The sequence below is a fragment of the Petaurus breviceps genome, unplaced genomic scaffold (assembly GCF_028583685.1).
Source record: "Petaurus breviceps papuanus isolate PSGF00001 unplaced genomic scaffold, PetGlider_PUasm1.0 37, whole genome shotgun sequence".
Lineage (NCBI taxonomy): Eukaryota > Metazoa > Chordata > Mammalia > Diprotodontia > Petauridae > Petaurus > Petaurus breviceps.
The window spans coordinates 19223849-19247138 of NW_027186296.1; the positions used below are offsets into that span (position 1 = coordinate 19223849).

A 23290-nucleotide genomic window follows, 5' to 3' on the forward strand; every position below is an offset into this window, starting at 1 on the left:
TCACTTTTCCTTTACTAATTCTTCTTGTACCTTTGCCCATGTTTAGTCATGGGCATTGGTTGGCTCTACAGGAGGCACTTAGAACTAAAAAGATGGGATGGAAGCCCTCTGATAACACATTATCCCATTTGATTACAATAGTGAATGGTTAAAAAGTTTAAGTATAGATTGGATTCAAATTCCTTGAATATAGAATTACAAAAAGCTGTTATGACTTCCAATAGCTAATGTAACATAAATGTGGGTTGTCATAATTGCTGTTGCATATCATTTAATTTTCAGTGACCAAGGAATAACCCCCCAAATGGCGAGTTCTTTATCATCCTTCCTCAATGAATAACTGCAACAAACGCTAACACAAAACCAAACCACAAAGAACTATGTAGGAAAAGAGCAAGAAGAGGCTTAACTGGTTTCAGCTGGAAAGCTCTTGGGTTTTTTTTTTTTTTTTTCCCCAAAGGTAGCTGGGAAATTGTAATTCAGTCTCTATCTCCCTTTCCTCCAAGAAAAGTTTGAGGCTTGGAACAATATTGTCAGAAAGTGCATGTGATTTAAACTAGAGAAAGAGGATGCAGGCCACATCTTTTTTCAGGAACACTATACATTTTTTAATGCAGTGATTATGCAGTGCAATGGGTCATTGGGTTTCTCTTTTCAACTAGATATGAGGAAGCTGAAGTTCGGAAAAAACTTGAGGAAAAGGACAGAAGAGAGGAACAGCAGCTGCAGCAGAAGAGGGAAGCAGGACAAGAGGATGGAAGAGTCTCGGCTAAAAGCTCTTTAGAAAATGTGTTGGACTCCAAAGACAAAACCAAAAAGGTATCAAGGGGGAAAGTTGAAATCAGCGACTTCCGAGGTCCCATCCAGCCCTAGACTTTGATCTTGTGATTCTAGCTGGAATTTCTGGTAAAGAACAAGAATGGAATCTGTGTGCCAGAGGAGTATGGTTCCTGGGTTTTTTGTTTGTTTTTGAATAGTTTAGTGTTCTGTAAGCCATTTATTTTTGTGGTAACGTTTAAAAAATCATATATTTAGGTAATTGAAGGATCCATGACTTTGTAATTGAGAGTCCTCCCTCTATGCAGATTGTAACTCATCTCTGTATTAGGAGATAGCTGCTGTTAGTCACTGCAGCCAGAAATCAGTTACATCAAAATGAACTTAATACCCTCCCAGCTTAGACTAGGCTACAAATGAGGCATAGTTCATTGCAGGCCTTCAGGCCTTCATTTGAAACCTTTTCAAATATTTGTGAAACCTGCCATAATGTGGCCTTGAAGCAAGACTTTGGATAAAGATTTTTGTAGAAACTGAGTTAGATACTGTAGCTTCAACTAAGTTATGATGTTGCTACTATGTTTTAATCCTAACAAACAGAAAATAGGAGATTTTGTTACTTGTTTATTTGTTAAATCATTATAATGGAAAGATCATTGGCAAAGCTGTAGTTCTAGCCTTGTCACTGTAGCTTTGAGAACCTTGACAAGTTACTTAAGCCTAAACTTGGTGCTGCTTCCAGAGCTGCCTTCGTACCCAGCCACTGTCACCTCTAAATGCCCTTTTGTCCAATCTTTGAGCTCCAGAGTGAAATGGGTTTAAGGTTCAGTCTTTGAAGGAAGGAAGGAAAGAAGGGAGTGAGAGAGTGGTTGAGATACAAATGGAAACAAGAGTTCCTGCTCTCAAGGAACTAACATTACTGTAGGGGAAGACAGCACACATGGGGGATTATGGCAGCCAAAGACAGGAGTATTTCTGACAGGGAAGTCTGCATGAATAGTGATTGGCATTATAGGGCTTTTCATATGCATTTACCAGGAATGGTAAAGTGGATGTGATTAATGTTCTTAGAGCTGTAGTTGAAAGTGAGAAGAAAAGGGTTGGTACTCACAAATAAGCGGCAAGGCATTAAAGGTGGCCGGGAAGATGATGCAAATTTTCTTTTTTTTTCCTAAAGTGGAAAATTGTATTTTTATTCAACAGTAATTATTCAGAAGTTTGAAAAAGCAAAATCAAGAAAAGTAATGTGATTATTTTTAATTACATTAAATTATGCTTAATTGGAACTTAGTGCTTTGTGTTTCAAGATTTTTTTGTTCATTATTTTTTTAGTTTTTTTATGATTTCCCAAACAAAATGAAATGAATAACAAGTGTTGGAGTAGACTGTAAAAGCACTAGCTTTTGAGTAGAGGACATGGGTTCAGATCTTGACTCTGTTACTTATTAAGAGTATAACTAACTTTGGGCAAAGAACTTAACTGAACTTCAGTTTTTTCATCTGCAGACTGAGGGGATTGAGCTAGCTATCTTGTGAGATCTGAATCTGTAATCTTAATATATTCAGGGTCAGATTAGTTAGATATGCATATTTTAATTTCTCAATTTCTTTCAGTTGTCATATGATACACAGACCAGTATTAAAAAGCATAATATAAATTCGACTTAGCATTTTATCACAGTATCCTATGAATATAATACTGTGCTATTTAGAAAAAGCAAATTAGGTGAGATTTTACACATTTTCTGCTGAAATGGAGACTGGTTTATAGATAGTCACTTATTCCTGGATAGGGAAAGTAACAAGGCAACTCTCCCTTTGCTTCCACACTATGAATCAACTCACTATCCCTTTAACTCCCTTCCCTGAACACCCACCACTCCTCATATGTTGTTTTCCCGTGTTAAAACATAAGCTCCTTGAGGTCAGGGTTTATTTTTCTTTCTTCTTTTGTCTTCAGTGCTGAGTTCTCTGTGCCTTATACATAATGAATATTTAGTATGTGCCTTTTATTCATTAATTCAAACTTTAAGGTATTTTGCTTTTGATTATTTTTCTTGTAATTAAGCTGAACATCTATAGACATTGAGTGTAATGACAGTTTTGGTTGGTGTTTTATTATACCAAGAATATCTGTTTCAGAATGAATACAGCAGTGTGTATATGTGTGTGTGTGTGTGTGTGTGTGTGTGTGTACATGTAAACATAGAAGGCATAGGGTGAGTTGAATATGAAGGGATGACATCTAAAAAATAAAATTAAGAGGTAAGAGAGGAATATATTGGGAGAAGGACAAAGGGAGAGATAGACTAGGATAAATTTTCTCACATAAAAGAGATAAGAGAAAGCTATTACAATGGAGAGGAAGAGCAGGGAGGTGAAAGGGAATGAGTCAACCTTACTCTCATTGAATTTGGCTTAAGGAGGGAATAACACACACTCAACTGGGTATCTTACCCTACAGGAAAGGAGGGGAGATGATAGAAGAGAGGGAAGAATGGGGGAAGGGGTAGTCAGAAGCAAAATTTGGAAAAGGGACAGGGTCAAAGGAGAAGATAGAATATATGGGGGGTGGGATAGGATGGAGGGAAATATAGTTAGTCTTTCTCAGTATAACTACTCTGGAAATGTTTTGCATAATTAACTGCACATGTATGACCTATATTAAATTGCTTGTCTTCCCAGTGGGAGTGGGTGAGGAGGGAAGAAGGGAGAGAATCTAGAACTCAAAGTTTTAAGAACAAATGTTAAAAAATCATTGTTACATGCAACCGGGAAATAATATATACTGACAATGGGGTATAGAAATCCATCTTGCCCTACAAGAAAATAAGTGGGAAAGGGGAGGAATGGGGAGATATATGAGAGGGTAGACTGGGGGAAGGAGTAGTCAGTATACTTGCCATCTTGGGGTGGGGGGTAGGGGAGAAAAGGGGAGCAAATTTGGAACTCAAAATCTTGTGGAAATGAATGTTAAAAACTAAAAATAAATAGATTCTGAAAAAAAGAATGAATACAACATTAAAAACTCATGTTTTTGGTACTACTATATAACATTTGGAATTTTGTGTGGAAAAAGAAAAGATCAAATTATTCTGGAGTGCTTGATTTTTTAAACTTTCTTATTATTTAAATGTGGAGTCAGAAGACTTGAGTTCAAATTTTGTTTCTACCACTTAATACTTCTCTGGGCATCGAACAACTCATTTAGGATTTGAGTTTTCACATTTTTTTTTTTTAAAGCAGTTGGGGTTAAGTAACTTGCTCAAGGTTACACAGCCAGTTATTTCTGGGTGTGGTGCTAAGTATCTGAGCCCAGATTCGATCCCCAGGTCATCCTGACACTGGGCCCGGTGCTCTTACTCGCTGAGCCACCTGGCCATCCCTAAGCAATTGGGGTTAAGTAACTTGCTCAAGGTTACACGGCCAGGTGTTTCTGGGTGGATGCTAAGTGTCTGAGCCCAGATTCGATCCCCAGGTCACCCCGACACTGGGGCCAGTGCTCTTTCTCGCTGTGCTTCCTGGCCGCCCCAAGTTTTCACATCTTTAAAAAGAAGGTGTTGGACTGGATGACTTCAAAGGTCTCATTCAGCCTTCAATCCCTAAGCCTCTGGGTAAACTATTCTACCAGTGTTTTTTAACATTCATATAGACTTTTATGAACTTTAAATTTTGCTGAAGTATGAAGCTTGAGTTTTGTAAATAAAATCTTTTTCTTTTCATGAAATAGATTAATGGTGAAAAGAAGGAAAAGAATGAGAAAGCTAAGAAAGGTAAGCATTTGCAGCAACAGTTAGCTAGACTTGTGTATTTCAGAAATCACTCTTCTTTGATACTTGTTTTTCTCTTTTTCCAGGTTATTATTGAACGATTTTTCTGTTAAGAAAAACCAGCACGATACCCATTAAGTTTTGAGTATTCTCATTTTGTTTCAGTTTTTTAAGTATACATTTTTTTCTCCAGAAATTTTGGGATTTTAACAGACAGTTTGGTGGCACAGTTAGTGTTCAACTTAAAGTTAGGGAGACCTTAAGTTTAAATCCTTGTTCAGATACTAACTATCTGTGTAGCATGGACAGATCACTTAATTTCTTTTAACCTCAGTTTTTTTGTCCATAAAGTAAAATAATAGTATTTATTTCACAAGAGTTGTGAGGATCAAATGAGATAATATATGTAAAGTGCTTGATAAAACCTTAAGGTATTTTATAAATGCTGACTACTACTTTTGCAAATCTCTCAAGTATTACTAATTTTTTCTAGCCTGAAAAAATTCACATAAAATAATTGTATCCTCCTATCTAGTAGGCAATCAGTACATACTAGTATCTTTTTTTTTTTTATTTTTGAGAATTGAAATCCACTCTGATGCTTGTAGTCATTCTCTAACTTGTGGGTTCAGCCTCTTAAAAAAAGTTTCATTCATCATTCAGAAACTTTGAATATGGAGTTTTAATGTACTGCCAGTAGGAGATGGGTGATACTTTAAACATGTATTTTCTTGAGGTGCATGTTCCTTTTAAAAATTTAAGAAACAAAACAAAAACTTTTTAATAAAACAGCTGAGCTTAGGTATATAAAGTTATTTTTTTGAGGAGTTACTCTAGAACAACTTTTAAAGTAAGCTAGATACTTATCTTTTTATTGCTTCATTGTTGTCAATTTATTCTAAATAAAAATTACATACTGCTCCTTATTAGAATGTTGTTTCACAGCTAACTTTGCTTCTTTTAAGTTAAAGTTAAGAAAATCTTCAGTTCAACTTTTAATCAAAAAACTCCTAAGGAATAGTTTAAGAGTATTTTGGTTTATTAATTACTTTTGTGACTAGCCTTTCTTATCCTGTTGCCAAATTCATAAGTTTTTACCTCTATTTTTCTTTCTTCTAGAAGCAGGAAAAAAAAAGGAATAATTACATAAAACATACTAGAAGGCAGATTGTCTTCTGTAAACTTGTTGTTACTCTTTCTTCCTCCCAGTTTCTTTTCAGTCATGTGAAGTTTTCCCTGTCTTTTAGGTTAGAATCAAAAAGCCTTCCTCCTCTCTTTTAAACTGAAAGCCACCTTGGTTGTTTCACACAGTATATCATTAGTTAGGTAGTTAGAAAGCTGGTAGCTTTCAACTAAGTATCCCTGATAATATTTAGAAACCCTTACATTTATAAACTTCCTCATTAAAATAATTCTTCAGAAACTTTATCTCATAAAGAGTATTTTGAATAAAATTTTTAACAAGGTTTTTGAATAAAAACTTAAATTAGTTTCACCAAAAGCCCAAAACATATAGCATACAGCATAAAGCACATTTTTCATAGAGCACAATTTCAGCATAACATTTTCCTTAACTTAATAATATATAAGATAAAAGGTAGAACTTTTCCAGGAAAAGTTCATGTTGCATCTGTTTGGTAATATATAATGCAACCTGTTTGTTTCTTATCATGTGTTCTCTCTTTCTGTCCAAAGGTGCAATCACAGCTGAGGAATTGTTCACAATGATGACAGATAAAAACATCAGTTTGATTATAATGGATGCTCGAAGTACACAAGATTATCAAGATTCCTGTATAATTAATTCTCTAAGTGTCCCTGAAGAGGCCATCAATCCAGGGTAGGCTAGTATAGTAATTATAACATAGTGGACTATGAAAATAATAAATGTTACTATTTAATAGTATCTAGATTTAGTCTTTTTCATTGCCTTTTCTCATGATCAGATGTTTCTTGCCAGGTGCTCCAAGTGATATGTTGCCATATAATCAGAGGGCTGGTTATACTTATTGGTGGTGAGGCAGTAGGCCAGTTTCTCCTTTGACTTGTTACTTTCTCTACCTTTTTCTGCAGGCTCTTGAGGCTTGTTGTGGACTTATAAGGAGCAGCCCTTATATATCTCCTGTACCTCTGGAAGGCCTGCTAATTGATTTATCCTACCATTATCTACATTTAGTTTAGAGATGATTATATTATATTTATTTTGAGGTCTCCTGCATGGTTGTGCTAGAAAGCATATAGGGTAGGATAATGGAAAGTCAGAAGACTTAGGTTCTGATAGCCATACTACCACTAATTGACTATATGAACTAGAATAGGGCCCTCAGATACCTTGAGACTGTGTCCTCACTTGTAAAATAAGGGTTTTGGTCTAGATAATCTCTTAAATTCCCTTCCAGTACTATCATTTTGTTAGCCTATAATATAAATGCTAGTAAGCTTAGCAACATTCCCCTTATGATGTAACCCATTCTTTTGTCTTCCTTCCCACTCTATAGTTGAATAAATTGATATTTTTTAACCTGAGTGTCTAGAAAATATTTGTAATATATGTAAAAATCAATTATTTTTCTAAAATCTTAAATCATTTTTTAAACCTATCAGTATACTAAAATTTTTACTTACAAGAAAAAATTTACCATCTCTACTCAACTTCAGTGTCATTTAAAATATTTTTAGTAGAAAATTACTAAAATATCTCATCAGTGACCAGAGTTTCTAGGTGGCCCAGATTTAGTCTTCACAGGTAACCATTTTCATCAGCCATCTTTATCTGTCTCCTGACAGAAACATCAAATATAGTAAGCCTACCATGTTTGGAAAGTGCTTAGGTTGCCAGAAAAACTCCGTTGCTAGGTAGACTCTTCTAACTGTCCCTGGGGACCATATATTTCATAATATTATACCTGTATTAAAATTTTTTCTTGGTATCTTTTGTTTTTATATCAACTTCATGTTTTTTTTATTTTGGACTTAACAAACACCAAAAAAAATTAGCATTTACGTATACAGAGTAGAACACAAAAAGGAGATTACATATGAAATGGTGAATCTCTTTTCCATACATCTTGACTTTTTAAAAGTATGTAATAATTTCAACACACTTCTTTCAAGGTTATCCTGCTTACTTGTGCTTCATTCTGAATCTCCTTCTTTTCTCTTCTATGTACTTTTTAAAATGTTGCCTTCCTCCTTACCCCCATTATCCTTATTTAAAAAGAGAAAGAAAAAATCCTTATAACAGATAAGCATAGTCAGGCAAAATAAGCTAATTCCATGGCCATATCTAAAACTATGTCTTCCTCCACAACTTGAATTCATCTCTGTCAGAAGATGTGTAACATGCTTTGTCATAGGTTCCTTAGAGAGATAGTTAATCATTGATTTGATCAGAATCCTTAAGTTTTTCAGAATTGTTTTTCTGTATGTCATTGTGTCATTGTATATATAAATACAATATATTCTGCTTAATTCACTCTGCATCAGTTCATACTTCCCCAGGATTCTTTGAAATTACCTCTTGTCATTTCTTGCAATGCAAATAATATTTCATTACTTTCCTTTGCCACTATTTGATCAGCCATTCCTCAATTCATGTGTATTTTCTTAACTTAATGTATTTTTTGTTTCCTTTTTTTTTCTTATATTTTCATTCTTCCCTCTAATTCCCCCCCCTCCCTCCCCATGGTTCTTAGGGTGCAGTGGCAAAGAACACAATAATGCATCTTCTTTAATGCATTTCTACTGATAATCATCTCCATTTCTGATTATCTCCTTTCCAACATATTCCTTTTACTCTCCCTTTTCTTTCCCTTCTTAAAATGTTCAGAACAGAATTTTTCTTAATTTAACTCCCTCATACTTTGAAGACATTAATGTTCTGAAGGGGAACTTGTTTCTTCTCTCTGTTAAAATGTTATTACTTCATCATCACATAGCACCTTCTAGTTATTCAAATAAATTTTTCTTCCTAGGTTTTACTGAATTCTTGTGCTTGCATTTCAGAGTTCCAACTCACCTCTGATCTTTTAATCAGGAATTAAAAGACCTTTAAAGTTCCATTAAAGGTCCATTTTTTTCTTCCATAGGATTATATTCAGCTTTGTGGAGTCATCAATTCTTTTGCCTTTGGGAATGTTGTATTTGAAAATCTCTTCATGTTTATACCGTGTTTCCCCGATAATAAGACCTATCCCGAAAATAAGCCCTCTCCTTATTGTGTAAGATTCCTCAAAAATAAGCCCTCCCCCGAAAATAAGCCCTATTGAGGTTGCTACTGTAGTGAAGGTGATCCCCTGTGCTACACGCTACATTACAGTACCCTCTGTATGCACCGACACCCCCCCCCGTGAAATGCACGCCGCGCTCCGAGCTGCATCCAATCAGAGCTGCAGCAGTGAGCGCGTCATCCTGTTCTTCCCCAGTGATTTGCTTATTGAATAAAGGTACATTTTTTTGTTCACATTTACCTGTTTATTAAAATTGCTGTCAATGTTCATTAAAATAAGCCCTCCCCTGAAAATAAGCCCTCTGGTGTTTTTCTGTCCAAAAAAAATTAATAAGACAGTGTCTTATTATCAGGGAAACACGGTATTAGAAGCTGCCTTGTCTTTTGTGATCCTGATTGGGATTAGCTGGAACTTGAATTCTTTTTACCCATTGTACTATTTTTTCTTTGACTTAGAAGCTCTGGATTTTAGCATTGGCATTTAGCCATTACATTCACATTTTCTTTTGAGATTTCCTTCAAGAAAAGAATGGCAGATCCTTTCTACTTTCACCTTATCCTTTGTTTCTAATAGATTTGAACAGTTCATTTATTATTTCTTGAAATAAAATCTCCAGGCTTTTAAAGAAATTATGTTTTTCAGGGAGACCTCTGATTTTAAAGTATTTTCTGAGTGAGTAGTTTCTGATAGATAACTTATGTTTTTTTTTTCTATTTTATCAATCCTGTGATTTTTATTCTATATTTCTTGTTCTTTAATTGAGTCATTGATTTCTGTTTGGCCTGTTCTAATTTTCCAGGAGTCCTTTGCTTGGATAATGTTGGCCAGTGTTGTTTTAAACTGTTTATTCCTCTTTAGAACTTTCATTTTTTACTCCCTTCATTTTTCTCTAGATATTTGAGTAGTCTTTGCAGAAAATGCTTTTTTACCCTTTCAGTCTGCTTGCTCTTTGAAATTTATCCTTTTAGGTTGGATTTTAGAGTATCTTTGTACGATTATAATTCTGTATCATGGTTTGTATATTCTTAGGTTTACTTTCTCTCCAACAATTCCTGAGTTGCCTTTACCTCCAGAAGGTTTTGGCACTCCTGATCGTGTGATTTAGAATTCTAAATCTGGAGTTTCAGGACACAGTGCCATTGACTTCAGAATTTAATGGTGTGTGGTATCTAGGTGTAAACTCTGCCACTCCTGCAGGCATACTTCATTGGTAGCTACCTTCCTGGGTTGTTTCCAAGGTCCATTCTAGGGTTTTCTCCAAGGAATCCTCTTGCTCTCTCAGACCTTGTCTTGTCTTTTTGTCTGATAGAGAGACTTGCAGGCTGCAAGTTTTTCCAGATTGTCTCCAGTGGCCCTAGAAGGCTACCAGCTTTTTCATCTAAACACAGGTGCTTGCTTTTCTGGAAGACTACTTTTCTTGTTGTCTATGAACTTTGACTGACTTTTTATGTCTTTCCGAGGTGGAAGAAATAATTTATTGTAGTTAATCCTTGGATCAATCTTTTTATTGATTTGTTTTAGGTTTTTGTTGGAGTAAGGGTATGGGAACTAGGCTATCTGCCTCTGTTCAGGCAGCGCTATCTTGAGAAGTCCCTTCATTTTCAAATATATCTCTTTCCCCTTCATCTCCACAGTGAGAACCACTCCTAATATGGAATAAAAACATAGCAGAAAGAAAGAAAGCAATTCATCCAAGCAAACTAGTACATCAGCTGAGTCTGAAAATATATATAATATTGAACTGTACATCTAATGATTAAATTATCTTTATTATAGTAGTAATGTGAAGAAGAATTAATACAGTAGTGCATAAATTTATATGTGCATAAAACATATGGAATGGCTAAGACTTGAAGTTGAGTAATATAAATCAGCGGATAAATCCAGAATCATATTACATTTGGCTATATTGACTTTATATTTAAAATAGAGAGAGATACAGAAATATTCATTTACATTTCTCCTCTCACAAGTCCCTCATACCTCTCCTGGTACTTTATTGTTGGTGACCCACCACAGAAAAAGCAGGATTCCTTCCCTGTGGATAATTGCTACAATGGATGAAGAGAATTGTTTTGTAGTCATTTTTCCCTTTCTAATAATTGAATCCCTGAAAATGTGTTCTAATTTTGTACTCTAGTAAAGGAGTTAGACACAAGCTTTTATTATAAAGTTTTAATTAAGATCTATACCAGTACAATGTAATAGAAAATCTGATGTCCTTTTGCCTCAATGCATATGTTGATAAATTTCAGAGTCACTGCTAATTCGATTGAAGCAAAACTCCCAGATAATTCTAAAGATGCATGGAAGAAGCGGGGGTGCGTTGACTATGTTGTGCTTCTTGACTGGTTTAGTTCTGCCAAAGATTTACAACTTGGAACAACTCTGCAGAGTCTGAAAGATGCACTTTTTAAGGTTAGCAAGGTTCCTTGTTTATTTCCACCCTATAAGGTTAAAAAACAAAAGTTTCTGCTAATACCTTGAAGAGCAAGAAGATCTGGTGCTTTGGGGTTGGAGTTTCTTTTCTTCTCTTCCTGCAAATTTAAATATTTATTATTGATTTATTAAGCCCTAGCAAAACAATGTGCTCTGTTCAGAGCAGCCACAGTTATCCAAATAAATTAGTATCTCAGAAGTTTAAATTAGACCTTTTTCTAATGGTTTTATTAGTAATAAGTCATTTTTTAATTGCTTAGAAAAATTTAACCTTGGTTTTAGAAATTGTGACTTAAAGCCCTGAACATTAGTGTAACATAAAATTTCAGAGATTCTGCCAGCAAACAACAGTAAAACAAGGAATATTTAATTGATAATAGAAGTTGTATTTACTGTTAAGTTACTGTCTTCTATACCTATTAAATGACTTCTTTCTTCTCTTTGTATCCTATCACATGTCCCTTATGATCTCTTCCTCTTCCTCTCCTCCTCATACCCAGGACCCTAGATTCTATTAGAGCTTGCCCCAGTCCCATGCCTTCCTGTGGCTCACTTCTTCCAGGCTTCTTTTTTTACTTCCTACTAGATATTTAGATGGTAATTCCTGAACTATAATCTGGCTTTCTTAATATTACTCCTTCTTCTGTCTTTCCCACTCCCCCAAATCTCCAGATCCGTCCTCACCTGTGGGGAGGCAGCATGAGAACAGGAATGAAGGTGGCCAGAAAGTAGAAGCAGGACAGGAAGTAGTAGGATATATGGTCTCAAACTTCTTCTACTTAGAAAAGGAGTCTTCCATACTATTAAGTATTTTGCAATAATTTTTTTTCATTAGTAACAGTTGTCATTGCTAGTTCTGAACAGAGGCTCCAAGGGTGCTTTTTGAAAGATACATAAATGTTTTCAACAGATCCCAGAGAGGGGGATTGATATTTTCCTTTGAAACTTTACTCAATTGAATCAGGCCAAAGGATCATAGGATTATAGGTTTAGAGCTGGAAGGGACCATGGGAGATCATCTAGTTCAATCTCTCACTTTAAAAAATTTTATTTTTTCCAAGAAATTTTATTGATAAATGGTTTTTATATTAGCTACATTTATTTCCCACTGTATCTCTTAATCCCTTCTAAGATAACTAATCTTACAGTAAATAATAAAAAGTGAGGAATAAGGGGAAAATATGCAAAATTAACCAATGTTTCAAAAGTATGATATAAAATGTTGCATACCACACATGTGGTTACTTTTTCCTGCAAGGAAGCTAGGGATGGGAAGAGATAACTTTTTAAATTTCTTCTTTGAGGCCAAGTTTGGTCATTTTAATTTTGTAGCATTCATTTTTGATTCTCTCCCTCTTATTTAACAAATGAGGAAGTGAGGCCACAGAGCTTAAGCACGAGGTTGTCTGAATCAAGTTTTTTCAGTAAATAAAACCTTCATCGGGGCAGTGAGGTGACGTAGTGAATAGAGCACCAGGACTGGAGTCAGGAAGAGTCATCTTCCTGAGTTCAAATCTGGTCTCAGATATTTACTAGATGTGTGACCCTGAGCATGTCCCTTAGCCCTATTTGCCTCTGTTTCCTCATCTGTAAAATCAGCTAGAAAAGGGAAATGGCAAACCACTATGATACCTTTGCCAAGAAAACCCCAAATGGGGTTACAAAGAGTCAGACATGACCAAAATGACTGAACAACAACAACAGTAAAAAAATCTTCATCAGTACCTTTATGTTTAAATGGAAGTTAGCTATATGGAATACCTTATTATAAGATATCTTCTCCATTCTAAGGGAGGTAATTTACAGAGGCAAATTCCTATCATGGAATGCTTTAAATATCTGTCTAGCTTTCAAGTTCTTTGAATTCATTTTGTAATAGACAGGGTACTACTAATTGTTCTGAAGATGGACTAGATACCTAAAATGTGATCTTTTTAAAAGGAAATGAAGCTATAAATATACACTAAAAATATACAAACTTACCATATACTTAGGTCGTTTATTGTGACATGTATTTTTTTTTATTTCAATTTAAATAAAGATATTTTTATCATTACTATTCTTTTTCATCACTTTATTGTTCTTGGGTGTATACCAACTAGATTTAGGGAAAAACAATTATATCTTTTCTATAATTCTCCCTAATTTCTACTTTTCTTCAGCTGAAAAATCTGCTAAGTTCTCTTTTGTGCCAAAACCTTGTGCCTTGGAGTGTTTCCAGGAATCCAGAAAGCAGAGGTTTTCTCAGAAGCCAGTTGAGTTACTTATGGACTGACAGGACACATGATGAATCCTCAAAAATGAGGCCTGAATTTAGACTTCTGGAAGATTTTCCATATATATTTTTCTCTTATAAACTGTACAGGATGATTAAAGAATGAATTCATTCCAATAATGCCTTTGCCTAAAGAGCTCAGAACACTCTTAATTTCTTTATATTATTCACCACATCTTAGTCACCTATAGATGGAGCGACAGAAATTATCCAGCATATCCTGTTGTGGGATGCAATATTTTATCTATGCATTGTGGCTTCAACACTTAGAATTTTGCAGATACTGGATATGGTTAGGAATCTGTGTGTTCTGGTTTAGCAGAGTGCTTTTGTTCTTTTAATAAGAGCCAAAGGACCCACTTTGGGGAGGAACCACTTCTTGTGGATTAATAATTCTAAAAAGTAATATAAAGAATCACCATCTAGAGATTACTGTTGACTTTGTGATAGATTTTCTTTATTTTGTCCTTTGTAGACCTACAGTCTCTCAACCTAAGAGAATTAAGAGAAACACTGGTAGTTCTTGTTTGGGCCAAGATATGCCCTGATTTCTAACACAGGCTTTTAGGACTATCTTGGTTTCTCTAAGCCGATAATTTACCTTCTATATTCACTGAAATTTTTGTTGAGAGTAAAGACAGGTTTGTTTTCTGTAGATATTTAAAGTGTGAATATTATCACTGGTTATTGACAAGGGATAGTTTAATCAGTGCTTTAAAATTTCTCTATAAAGCAAGCATTCTCTGTAACTTTCTCCAAGTCATTTAGGTTTGTTTTGACTTAATACCAATTTATTATTTATCATTTTTGAAAAACATGAGTTTCAAATAAAGAAGTGTGGTTTAAAAATTCAGCTTTATAGAATATTTTAAGATGCCATGAAATTGCTTCTATTTTTAAAATAATATATTTATTTTGTTTTGTAGTGGGAAAGTAAAACTATCCTAAAGAATGAACCTTTAATTTTAGAAGGAGGTTATGAAAATTGGCTCCTTTGCTATCCCCAATTTACAACAAATGCTAAGGTAACTCCACCTTCCCGTGGCAAGACTGAAGAGTTGTCTATCTCATGTACGTACCTTCTTTAAAACTGCATATGTTTAAATGTTTTAAAATAAGTTGTTTACTTTTGAATAGTGCAAAACTGAATTCTTGCTTGTATTTTCATTTGTCATTTTTAATTACACTTTTTTAATTGACAGAAATCTGTTGTTTTTTTTCTCATATTCCCCCTTTTGAAAAAAAGAAAATCAAAATTCATATAACAAATAATGCATAGTCAACAAAAGAAATTTTTTCATTGACTATGTCCAAAAAGCTACATGCCTCTTTCTGCACCCTGAGTTCCGTATTACCTCTCTGTAAAGAGATAGATAGCATGCTTCATTATTGGCCTTCTGAAATCATGGGTGGTCATTGTTGATCAGAGTTCTTATGTCTTTCAAAGTTGTTTTTACAGTGTGATTATTGGCCATGTCCGAAAAATACGTGTCCCATTCTTCCTCTTAGTCCATTACCTCTCTTTCAGGAGGTGGGTAGTATTTCTTTATTTTTAGTTCTCTGGAAGGAATTGTAGTTGATTATTACATTGATCAGCATTCTTAAATCTTTCGAAATTGTTTGTTTTTACAGTATTGATGTTACAGTATAAAATGGTTTCCTGATTTTGTTCATTTTACTCCATATCAATTCATAGAAATTTCCTAAGTTCCTCTGAAACTGTCTCTTTGACCCTTTTTAAAATATACCTTTTCAGTTATTAAAAATGGATTTTCTCTTCTATCCTCCCCTGCTCCTAATTGAGAAAGAAAGAAAAACAAAGCCCTAGTAAAAATTATGAATATTTAAGTAAACATTCCTGTATTGGCCATGTCTAAAACATATATGTCTGTACCCTGAGTCCATTACCTCTCTATCAGAAAATGTTTCATCATGAGTCTAGAATCATGATAGATCATTTCATTGATAGAGTTAGTTCTTCACAGTGTTGTTATTGTATAATTTATTCTTCTGGTTCTGCTCACTACACTCTCCATCAAATCATACAAGTCTCCTCAGATTTCTCTGAAATTGTCCCCTTCATCATGACTAGCCATACAGTAGAATTCCGTTATATTCGTGTACCATAATTTATTTAGCTGTTCTTTCAATTCATAGACACCCTCTTAGTTTCTGGTTTTTTAACACCACAGAAAGCTGTTAAAAAATGTTTTTGATATCAAGATATACCTTTTTCTTTTCCATTGATAGCTTTGGCACAGATGTGTCATGTAGTCATGGTGTACCTCAGTCAAAAGACATGCGTAGTTTAGTAACCTTTTGAGGCATATTTCCAACTATGGTTAGACCATTTCACAGCTCCACCGGCAGTGCATCAAAGTGTCTGTTTTTTTTGCATCCCCTCCAACATGTGTAATATGTATAATCTTCCCTTTTGGGGGGGTCAGTATTGCCAGTTTGATTGGTATGAGGTAGAACCTCAGACAGGGTTGATTAATTTTCATTTCTCTAATTATTAGTGATTTGGAGCTTCTTTTCCCATCACTATAAAAATTTGGTTTGTTTTTTTTTTCTATTTTTGAACTACCTATTTATATTCTTTGACCTTTTATCAATTGAGAAATTGCTCTTATTGTTACAGATTTAAATCACTTCCTTATGTACCATGGGAACAAGATTTTTATTAAAAAAAACTTGCCTCAGAGATTTTTCTCCCGACTTAACTGTTTCCTTTTTAATCTTACCTGTATTCAATTTGGACAAAAACTTTTTTACTCTTATTTGCTCAAAATTGTCCATTTTATCTTCTGTGAAGCTCTCTCCCTTGTTTGGTCATGAAATATTCCCCTATCCACAGATCTGAAAAGAAATTAAGCATTTCTTTAATTTGTTTATCATGTGACTTTTTATAGCTAAATCATATAGTTATTTGGAGTTTATCTTGGTATTTGTCATACAGTGTTGTTTTTAACCGAATTTCTGCTAGACTATTATCCAGTTTTCCCAGTAGTTATTGTCAAATAATGAGTCCTTATTCCAGTAACTGGGGTCTTTGAGTTTTTCAAACACAGAGCTATCAGGTTTGCTTTTGTATGTTGTCTACCTAATCTATACTATTTATGGACCTCTAGTTTTTTAATCGATATCAACTTGTTTTGAAGATTATTTTTCTCTACTATTCTAGCTTGAGGTCTCCCCCTTCCTCCCTAGTTTTTTTCCCCCATTAATTCTATTGAGTTTCATGACCTCCAAATGAGTTTTGGGTTTTTTTTAGTTAAAGTAATCCTTTGGTAGTCTGATTAGTATGACATTGAATAAACAAACTTATTTAGCTAGGATTGTCCTCTTAATTATGACTCAGTTTCTCCATGAGTAGTTAATATTTTTCCATTTTTTTAGGTCTGTATTACTATAAATATTTTTATCGTATTCATATAGTCTGTGTGTGTCTTGGTAGGTAGTCTCTGAAATATTTTATGCATTTTATAGTTTTTAAATTGAATTTCTCTTCCTTTCCCTTCCTTCTTTGCTTTATTGGGATTAGACAGAAATGATGATGATTTATATGGGTTTTACTTTATAAACTGCAACTTTGATGAAGTTATTGTTTCATTTAATGCTTGGAAAGTTCTCTAGCATTTTCGGTATCATTTGCAATCATTTTGTTTTTTCTTTGCATATGATTATTCCCTCAACTTTTTTTTCTTTGCCTTTTGCTATAGCCAGCATTGCTAGCAAAATACCTTGTAGTTGTGGTGACGGTGAATATCCTGGATTCCATCCCCTACTCACCCCCATTCTTACTGGAATGGCCTCTAGTTTAGCCTCATTACTGTAAAGCCAAGCACGAGCAGCTTTCCTAAGGACTGCTGCCATGAACAGCTTTCAAGGTTCTGATTACATAGTATAGTGAACTCTTGTATTTAATAACAAATAAGAGCAAAACACTCACAGAAAATCAAGGTACAGCATTCACAATGTTACAGCTTATCACAGAAAATCAAAATACAGCATTGACCATGTCACTGCTCAGCAACTTGTCACTAAAATGGCCACATAGTTTTCACCAAAGCGGTCACATAGTTTTAAATAAAGTACAGTCATTTAGTAAGTCAGTCATTCAGTCATCCTTAAGGAGGCTTGCCTCTTAAGGGGTAGTGGAAATTACAAAAGCCATCCACCCCTAGGTCACAAGTAAATCACAATTTCATCAGTCACTACTCATCATCCTATTTCATCAGTCCTTACTCAGTATCAACAGAGAGGTCCCTTTCATCTTACCTCAAGGCAGGTAGCTCCTACCTTAATCCACCAAACTGTCATCTGGGTTCAAAGGCAGACAGCTCCTGTTCCTTGTCCAGCTCTCTGCAGTCCCTGCTCCACATTGAAACTCATAGTGTCCAGTCCATCTCAAATCCTTCACAGTCTCTGTTCCTGGGAAGACAAGGTTTAATGAAGCCACAGTAATATTCATGTACATTAATAAAGCCACAACAACATTTGTACAAAATACCAGCACCTCAGTCATGCTTCCTCAGTCTTTGGCAGCTCCAGCTGGCCCTTGGAAGTCTTGCCACCACAAGTCCAAGTTCTGTGTCAGTTCTCAGATCTCGTTTCTCTTCTCAATTCTCAGTTCTTTCCAGCAGTAGCAGCCCAGCTTCCAGATGTTTACTAAGAAAAATTCTCTCTCTCTCCTCCCTTCTCCCTCCCCCTCCTCTCCCTCTTCCTTTCCCTCTCTTTCTCTTTCTCTCCCTCCATATTCCTCCCTCTCTCCCTCCCTGGCAGCAGCTGCTCTGTCTCCTTGATGCTTACCCCAGGAAATTCTGATTGTCCAGCTTGTGCTTTTCCTTATATATGTATTAGCTCCTCCCTGTTCAGCCCCTTCCTGTTACATCAGCAACATGGATTCATACCTTGTTTCTTTATAAAGGCTTAATTTGAAATTAGGTGCTAAGTACCCATTAGCTTGCCAATACAAAGGGATCTTCAAATTTCATTACTATTACAATTACATCAATGTTGTTTATTGGTTTTAGATTAAGCCTAGTATTTACATGAGGTATATACTTGCTATTGCTTGTGTCTTGTTTGGTAGATAAAGTTTCTTTTTTTTTTTTTTAAATTAAATTTAGACTTTATTTTTGTGGTTTCTAGTGGATTTTACATATCCTTCACTAGAAGAGCCAGCCCCTGCTCACCCTGCAGCCCAGATGCAACCTTCTTCTGTAGCTGTTAATGAAAATGCAGAATTGGAAAATAATCAAGAGAGGATGGGATCACTTGGTATAATAACTCCAGTTGGACCAGCTGCTACTGTTTCTAAATCTGATGGTTCATCTGTACCTAATCCAGCATGCATTGTGAAAAATATTCCTCAGGTATGTTCTTAACAATCTAATTAACACTGTAACTATCTCATTTAGATGATTGATAGGAATCCTTTCCTCCTAAACAAAGTAAAACTGCTAAAGCAATATGTATATAGATATGTAGATATCTTTAGCTTTATATTTAAATTTAGATGAAATTCTTATAACTCAAATCCCTTTACTACAAATGCTATTTCTTTTATTATTTTAGTTTTTAAATTTATTTTAAACTTAAATACAAAATAAGAAAAGAAAAAAACATTGCTATGTACACAGCAGAACATAAGAGAAGTTTCAATATAAAGCAATAAATTTCCATTTCAAGAAAACCTATATAATGAATACCACACATATTTTCAGAGCTGTCTATCTTTGCTTTCTTTTGTCCTCTGCTGTGCACTTTTTAACTTTACTTTTTTCATCTTCTCTCTAACCCTGCCATCCTTCCCAAAGGCTACAGTAGAAGCATGGATGTGTGTGTATGTATGTGTATATTTATACTTATATTTATATATTCATATACACATACATATATACATAAATCTCCATAAATATACACATATGTATATATACAAGACCATAAGTATGCTTATTTCTACTTGTCATCTCCTTCTCTGAAGGTGGATAGCATCTTTCTTCATAAGTCTAGGTCATTCCTTATTTTTCCAAATCTACCAGCTCATCATTTCCTACACCACAACAATATTCTGAGCCAATCACATTCTATCTGGAAGATTGTCTATGACAGTTTTTTCCCAATTTTCTTCATTCCCTATATTCTTGGCTACATAGGTTTTATTTATATAGGAAAATTTTAATTTAAAATAGTCAAAATTATCCATTTTACACTTTAATACTACTCTCACCTTATAATAAGATTTAACGTCTAATACTTACCAAATCTAGTTCCTGCACATCTCTTTCCCTGGTTTCCTTGAAGTTCCTGATATTCTGCTCTTCCAGATGATTGCTGTTATTATTTTTCTGACTCAGATAATTTTTTTAGTAATTTAATTGGGATGACATTACATAATATCGGTAAAATTGTCAATTTTTTATTATGTTATAATCACCTCTAATCCTGGAGTAGGGGGGGAGGTGCCTCTGGCCTCAAATCCTTCTTGCTGTTATTTTTTGAGCTTTGTCCTGGGCCCAAGCTCTGCACTCCTTTCCCCCTCCAAGCCCACTGCACACTATGCTTTAAATGCTCTTGCTCCCTGAGCAAACCCTGCAGTGGCTATGACTTTCAGTTCTACCCTCTGGCTTGGGATCAAGACCAAGCCCTCAGCTCTCCTGTAAATGTCCACAGCCAACAGTGCTGCCACTGTACTGCTTCTGCACTCACTCATTGGGGGTGTGCTGCTTTCTTCTTGCCCAGGACTGTGTCTTGGCAGAACTGGGCCCAGCATCCCTTGTCAGCAAAAGCTCCCTCAATCTTCTCCTGCACAGACACCCAACTCCCCACACTGTTGGGGAGGTGAAAATTCCTGTGGCGGATGTTGAGGCTACCTCCCAACCCAGGGGCTCCCAGGGCTCACCAGCTTACTGTTTCAACAGAGCTAGCCTAGAGGTGTTCACACTTCACTCAGGGCAAACCTCCATCCTGGAATCATCCTTCAGATCTTCTCTGGTTGTCCCAGGAGGACCACTGTTCTGCCCCAACTCTTGTTTATTTTTGCTGCTCTGTGTTCACTCTGAGGTGCTGTTTTGTTCTGTTTTTGGAAGAAATCTGAAGAGCTTGGAATTTTCTGACCTACTCTCTCATCTTCCTGGAATCCTCTCGATTTAAGGGGTTTACACATGCTATTTCAATAAAAGTCTAACAAAGCTGTTAGACTAAGTTTCAGCTGTTGGTTCACTTAATCACAACAGCAGTCATAACGGTACTTGTTTAGCACTTTAAGGATTGAAGCTCATGGCCATTTGATCCTCAGTATGATGCTGGTAAAAAAAAAAAAAGTGTTGGATTTAGTGTTAGTGCTTGCTTTCAGATCCTAACTTTGCCCCTTACTACCTGTATGACCTTGGACAAATCAAATCATTAATATTCTCTGTTTCTCAGTTTCTTTGACTATAAAATCAGGGAATTGGTTAGATGGCATTTGAAGTTGTGATAGTAATGGAATGTGGAGATTCCCCTGTATTGGGCTTGGTTTTCAAATTGATTGTGTTAAAACCCAGAGCTTGTTAATCCCACCTGTGGGGTGGACTTGTTGATGTGAAAAGAAAGTCCTGAACTGGGAGGAGCTGGTGACATAGATTTGGAGAGACAAGAGAGAGGCGGAAGACCTTTTTGGAAGCAGCACCCACGTGTGACCTTGGGCAAGTCACTTAACCCCAACTGCCCAGCCTTCCCCTCTCCAAAAAAGAAAAAAAATAAATAAAATTGATGAGAGAAATTAATACCATCCATTTACATATATCTAAGGAATTTAGACAATTTACATGTAATTACTTGACTTGAATCCTTTGGTAAATAGCACAATTCATTTTTTAAAAAGGTTTTGTAGGGTATTTAATGACTACATACTTTCCAGGTCCAAGCTTTTTATTTTGGTCAGAAGATAGCAACTCTTATCCATACATTATATTAAATTAGAGGGAAGTGAAAGCCATGTCGTTAAACACTTCAGTGATGTTTGAAGTTTCATTTAAGTTTTTTCTCTCTAATCTTTTACAAAATCACATGTCCTACTGACATACTTACAGGTAATTGTCTCATTGGAGTTACCTTTATTATATGACATATTATTATATGAAATTTTGTATTTTATTATTATATGAAATATATTATTACCATATAATAAAGTTGCCTTTATTAGATGAAAACCTATGGTTTCAAGAACTGAAATTAAATTTCTTGAAATTTTGTTAGCTTTACTATGTATGTCATACTTTGTTTTTATTACTCCAGATTGATCGCAGTAAAAAACCGCCAGCCAAATTGCCTGATGATTATACCCTAAAATCTGAAGTGATGGACCTTGATCATCAGCCTTCACAAAATGGGAAAGTTATTCCTGATCGTTCCACAAAGCCAGTATGTGCCCCAGTGGCAGATGCTTTAACAGAGGAAGAAAAGGTTCGTATTCATGCAGAAACTGCACTTCTGATTGAGAAGAGCAAACGAGAGAAAGAGCTTCGAGAAAGGCGGCAGGAGGAACAGAAAGAGAAACTGAAGCGGGAAGAGCAGGAGCAGAAAGCCAGAGAGAATGTGGAGGCTGAGGAGAGAGAGGAGGGAGCCAGGCCACAGCAGAAGGATGAGGGAAGTGACAAGAAGGAGCTGAAGGAAGCGGGAGGAGCAAAAGGACCTGCTAAAAGGGAGCGTGAAATGACAGAGCCTGCAAAGCCCATGGAAGACGGAGAGAAAGGATGTCAAACGCCAGAAATCCAGAAGAAACTGGTAGCAGATGTCTCCCACTCCCCTGGGCTGGCAGATCCAGGCCCCAGCAAGGTAAATAAGCTAGAAAAGTTCAGTACAGATTACCAGCCAAGCAAAAGGCAGATGTGGCGCCACAGTCATGGAGCGAGCACTGGACCCAGAGTCCAGCTGGCTCCAGGCACTTTACTAGCTATGTGACACTGGGCGGGCAGGCCACTTTACCTCAGTCATCCTGTTTTGTTTCCCCATCTGTAAAAATGAGGATGATAGCGCCTTTCCATCAGGTTGTTATAAAAATCAAATGAGATAGTGCTACATACATGCTGCTGATGCTGTTATATTTCCTAGAAGAGAATGGTGCTGCTGACAGTGTACAGTGGAGATAAATTTGTGCTGATAGCTCTGTACTCTGATGTTCAGTCACTTTTAAAACCACCTTTCTGGAGCAGGTCTTTGAAATTAGGGTTGCAGTGGGTGCATTATTAGAAATATATTTAACCATTCGAAATAACTATAGTCTTCCTTTTTGATGTGTCTGTAAGAAATCAGGAAACTGATTGTATGTTCTCCCTTGTTCAAACAACGGAGCAATAAATAATCTGCTATTATTTCACATGCTAAATTAATATTCATGCTGTTTATATACCCCAAAAGTCCTCATAGGGGCATTTAGGGGCTTATTTTTGGTGTCATTTTGTTGTCTCAATTTCTGCTTTATCTGTTTAAGTCATACCATCAAGAACTTCTTATAATTCAAATAATCTAATATTTTTTTCTCTTTACATATTGCCATGTAATTAACAGAAGCCTAAATGCATACCTGAATATCATTTTAGGTCCAAAATACACATTTGCAAAATAGTATATTTTAGTAAATCAAATTGCTTTTATGTAAATCAAAATATTACTTCTTTGTAGGATGTGAATAACATTAACAAGGAGTCAAAAATAGCATCTTAACACAGTTGTCAACTTCTGTAATGTAATGCCAAAAGAAGGCAACTTCCCAGGTTCAAAATACCAGCATAGGTGCTCTCTATTTTATTCAG

The 23290-nt window shown here is 35.5% G+C and overlaps 1 protein-coding gene across 1 annotated transcript in view; it reads left to right on the forward strand.

Annotated features, from left to right (window-relative positions):
• Positions 1-23290, forward strand: part of USP8 (ubiquitin specific peptidase 8) — a 75335-nt gene that overhangs the window by 31925 nt on the left and 20120 nt on the right. The window contains exons 5-11 of the mRNA XM_069098041.1: positions 663-819; positions 4508-4550; positions 6243-6387; positions 11032-11194; positions 14417-14561; positions 18645-18868; positions 21774-22313. Coding sequence (XP_068954142.1) covers positions 663-819; positions 4508-4550; positions 6243-6387; positions 11032-11194; positions 14417-14561; positions 18645-18868; positions 21774-22313 — 1417 coding nt within the window. The remainder of the gene's footprint in view (positions 1-662; positions 820-4507; positions 4551-6242; positions 6388-11031; positions 11195-14416; positions 14562-18644; positions 18869-21773; positions 22314-23290) is intronic.